The sequence below is a fragment of the Limulus polyphemus genome, unplaced genomic scaffold, assembly GCF_000517525.1.
Source record: "Limulus polyphemus unplaced genomic scaffold, Limulus_polyphemus-2.1.2 Scaffold3570, whole genome shotgun sequence".
In the NCBI taxonomy this organism is placed as follows: Eukaryota; Metazoa; Arthropoda; class Merostomata; order Xiphosura; family Limulidae; genus Limulus; species Limulus polyphemus.
Window position 1 is genome coordinate 91,861 of NW_013669180.1, and position 4,233 is coordinate 96,093.

Sequence of the window (4,233 nt, forward strand, 5' to 3'; positions counted from 1 at the left end):
TAGTGGGATTGACCATCACATTATAAAATAAAGGCAGTACAGAGAAAAAATATATTTGAAAAAATGAAAAGCAAAACTTTGAAAATAATAAACAATCAAAAAAACCAGAAGCAAAAAAACATTTAATGGACTGTTTCACTTAGAATCTATAAAAATGCATAAAACAGACCTCAGGCTGTTTCATACACACAGCCACACATAATTTATCACACTGTATGTTTGGACAAGGTGGCTTTCAAACCGCAATTTGTGCAAGTTAATTACTACAAAACAAAGCTGAAAACCAAACACTTATCTACTTTTAATATTGACAGAGCATCTTTTCCTACAAAATATGTTTTTGTCACAGAGACAGAATACCTGTTTTGTATAGAACAAATATATAAATATATAGAAAAGGAAAATTGGGTCCTGTACTATTTTCTGCATAAAGGAATTCCTTAAGAAAGACCGGTTCTGCAAAAATACTTGGCTGTTCGTATTAAAATTACTTTGAAATAAAAAGAACATTTCAGTGAAATATGAAGTTAGCTTTTTATTGTCATAGTTTTTAAACATAAATACATAGCTTTATAATTTATGTACATTTCTTTTTTTAATATTCTTATCAATCCTAATAAAACCATTACAAATATTATATTATATAACTAAATTTTGAATATGGACACTATTTTGTTTCAAGGTTTTGCATATCCTATATGTATCAAAATATTAACAGTAGGGCTCCTCAAATGATGATTAGCCATATTCTAATCATCACTAATTTTAGTTTTTTTATGGTATAATTCATGACATTATGTACTTCTGGTCAGTGTGTTATCTGGTATTGACTTCATTAATTAACAGGTTATGTTTTAGTTCTGATCTATACAGTCAATTAAGTTATGATCATATGTTATTAACAATAACAGCTTTCATTCAAATTAACTACACTCTTACCATATAAAAGCATGGCAACTTGCTTGTCAATTATATCAGGATTTGTATTAAACAGTTTTTCTGCCACCAATGTGCAGCATGATCCAACCATTTCAATTGTTGTGTCACATCTAAACGAGACAAAAATAAAACCTTTTATTTTTCAAATGTATTAGCAACAAAAATAAGAACCATAAATATATAATTGTATGATAATGAATCACACTGTTTAAATCTAAAAGTAAAGAACTGCACTTGGCTAACTAGTAAATATTAAGGAATATTAACAGGATGGCTACTTTTTAATTTATATATATATTTGTAATAAACAGTTTGAAATAACATTTTAAAGAAACAACTACTAGCCAGCTAGTACCAGTTCACTTTCTAACTAGATGACTTTGATACACCCTACACAATACTAGATGAATCATATAAAAGGAAATAATAAGTAATAAAAAAGTACAAAAGCAGTTAATCCACAAAAAAAAAGAAAGAAAGAGTATATTACAAAGAAATGTGAGCCTGAAAACAATTAAACTAACTTCTCAGAAAATTATATCAAAAAATATTTTGAAAACCAATTTTACAAAACAATTTGCTGGTATTACAAATGTATATAATCCTCACAATGCATGCACTGATCCTAAAATTTCTTAATTTTAGTTTGGTTTGTTATGAATTTTCCACAAAACTACACGAGAGCTATCTGTTCCTAATTTAGTAGTGATAGACTAAAGCAGGCCTAAAAAAATCCTGGGCACCAGGTTGCCATGGCAATTAAAAAATTTCATCGTGACACCTAGTATTTTCTTCCATTTTATTCATGCGTAAGGCTGTGCTAAATAGAACTTGAATCTTGAACAGTTTTGGAACTATTTTCATGTTCTTTGAGTCCTAAATCGAACTTTGTTTCTAGGATTTTAATGGCAGATTCAACACTTCATCTTTTTTCAGGAATGAAGTGCTGTAGTTGCACATGTTTCTAATTTCACACCATTTTGTTTTTCTTCTTTCTCTCAATTCAACCAATCAGTGTGTGTGTGTTTAGATTTGGACAGGACCAAAAGCAGATAGTTTAGGCAGTACTATCAAGTAGTTATTAATATCTTAGGGTTATTAGCATGCACTGGTGCCTCGAATTAATATTACATTATAATCAGAGGTGTACTGTTCGAATACTTGGTAATATAGTGTGCATGAGTGTACGTATATACGCAATAGAAGCTTAACATGGTCAGAAACAGTTAACACTTATACAATATCTTCAGAAGCTCCAACAAAGGTCATTCTGGTATTTAATTAACAATCTATGTCAGTCAGAAATCAAATAGGTGATATGTAACATTTCAAATATTAAAGAATAGACATGTTTGCATGCTTGATATATATTCTACTGCTTGTGGACAAATATTTGGCACTTACACGAAAAACTGCTACACACATTCAGAAAAATTACAAAATCCTAATTTGCAAATTGATCAATAAAAATTGATAGAAAAACATACAACAGAATAATGAATACAAATGGCATACATGTTTGTGATACATCAAACATAAACTACAAAATACATAGTATGGATTTGAAAAACAAATATATATATATAAAAGAAGGTTAGTAGAAAATTACAATGTATCAATGATCCTCTTGTACGAATTACCTTCATAGGTTATAACACTGCTAGAATGATCATCACAAGCACAATGGAAGTTCATGCATTAAGAATGAACTTAAACATTAAATTTATCATCCAGGTGAAGACTTTTCCTAAAGCTAGTCGCTCAAACAAATACTCCACAGCTTTTCAATGATGCTACACACATATACATCTTACAATGAATTTTGTTATATTCTCTGGTATTCAAGTGCAGTTCTGGTTACTGTACACAAGCACAATGGAAGTTCATGTATTAAGAATGAACTTAAACATTAAATTTATCATTCAGGTGAAGACTTTTCCTAAAGCTAGTCGCTCAAACAAATACTCCACAGCTTTTCAATGATATACATCTTACAATGAATTTTGTTATATTCTCTGGTATTCAAGTGCAGTTCTGGTTACTGTACACGTAACAATCTGTTTTACTTAATGCCATCTCAAGCACATTTTAACCCTTTCTGGACTGGTTATGTGTCACTGAAACCCACTGATTTTCTCCTTCTCATTGTGGAAATACTAAAATGCATAATACTTAGAAAGAATTCATTAATTCTATCTAGTTTTAGCTTAAAAATTAATATAATTTCTTTTAGTTTTTCTAAAATTTATAATATTGTGAAATTTCCAAAATTGTGTCTGACACTGTTTTGAAAAATTACTAGAAAGGTTTTCTTTTGTCTCAAAATTTAAATTTTATTTTATTATTGATCAGAAAGTTCCATTTTATATGTCGAATAAATATAAACCTGATTGATTTTTATTGACTATAAACCATAAAAAAACTCTGGAAAAGCTGAGAGAGAAAGATTTATTGGTGAGATGATGACCTATGACCTAACTTAGCAATATTTTTGCTAACAATATTCTTGGTAGAAATTGATTGATATCTAATAAATATAAAATAACTTTTATTAATGTGTTGTTTGAATACAATAAACTTAACAGTCATATTAAATATATATGGATTTTAGTCATAGAAATATTTTGCTGTTACCTACCACATTAGCAAAAAGGAACCAATGTCTTGTCATAGAAGACAATTTTCATAGTTTTCAAACAAATATAATTTAACACAAACATTTTCACTGATGATTAGGTCATCTAAAGGAACTATTAGAAAATTCCCAAGTCTGAGATTTGTTTCCAACTTATCTATATTATCACTACTATATTGAATCTAAGTTTCAAATGGACAGCAACTGCCTGTTGTAGAGACCTACAAATGTAGAGGACAACATTTTTCGAAAGTCACAACATGTCAACTGGACACAACATAAACTGGGAAAAAGCTAGAATCATCGACACAGACAAATTTTGGAAGACAAGAAAAATTAAAGAATCGTTTTACATTAACACAATAAAACATTCACTAAACAGAGATTCAGGATGAGAGGTGAGTAAACCATGGCTACCATTGGTTGAGGCTACAGGAAGTCTCTCCTCCAATCAGAAACGTGTTTTAACCAACCAATCATAACACGTTCTACACAATCCACTAGAACACTATAAATACCAAACTACACCACACACACACACTGACCTGAAGACAAAAGGCAGATGACTTTCGAAATGTTGTCCTCTACATTTGTAGGTTTCTACAACAGGCAGTTGCTGTCCATTTGAAACTTAGATTCATTATGAATACTCTGCCTAA

General features: G+C 29.8%; 1 protein-coding gene across 2 annotated transcripts in view; it reads right to left on the reverse strand.

Annotated features, from left to right (window-relative positions):
* The window catches only part of LOC106469611 (exopolyphosphatase PRUNE1-like), a 41,169-nt gene that overhangs the window by 20,541 nt on the left and 16,395 nt on the right, over nucleotides 1-4,233 (reverse strand). For both annotated transcript variants that reach the window (XM_022398188.1, XM_013930113.2), the window contains exon 5: nucleotides 940-1,049. In XM_022398188.1, the coding sequence (XP_022253896.1) occupies nucleotides 940-1,049 (110 nt within the window). The remainder of the gene's footprint in view (nucleotides 1-939; nucleotides 1,050-4,233) is intronic.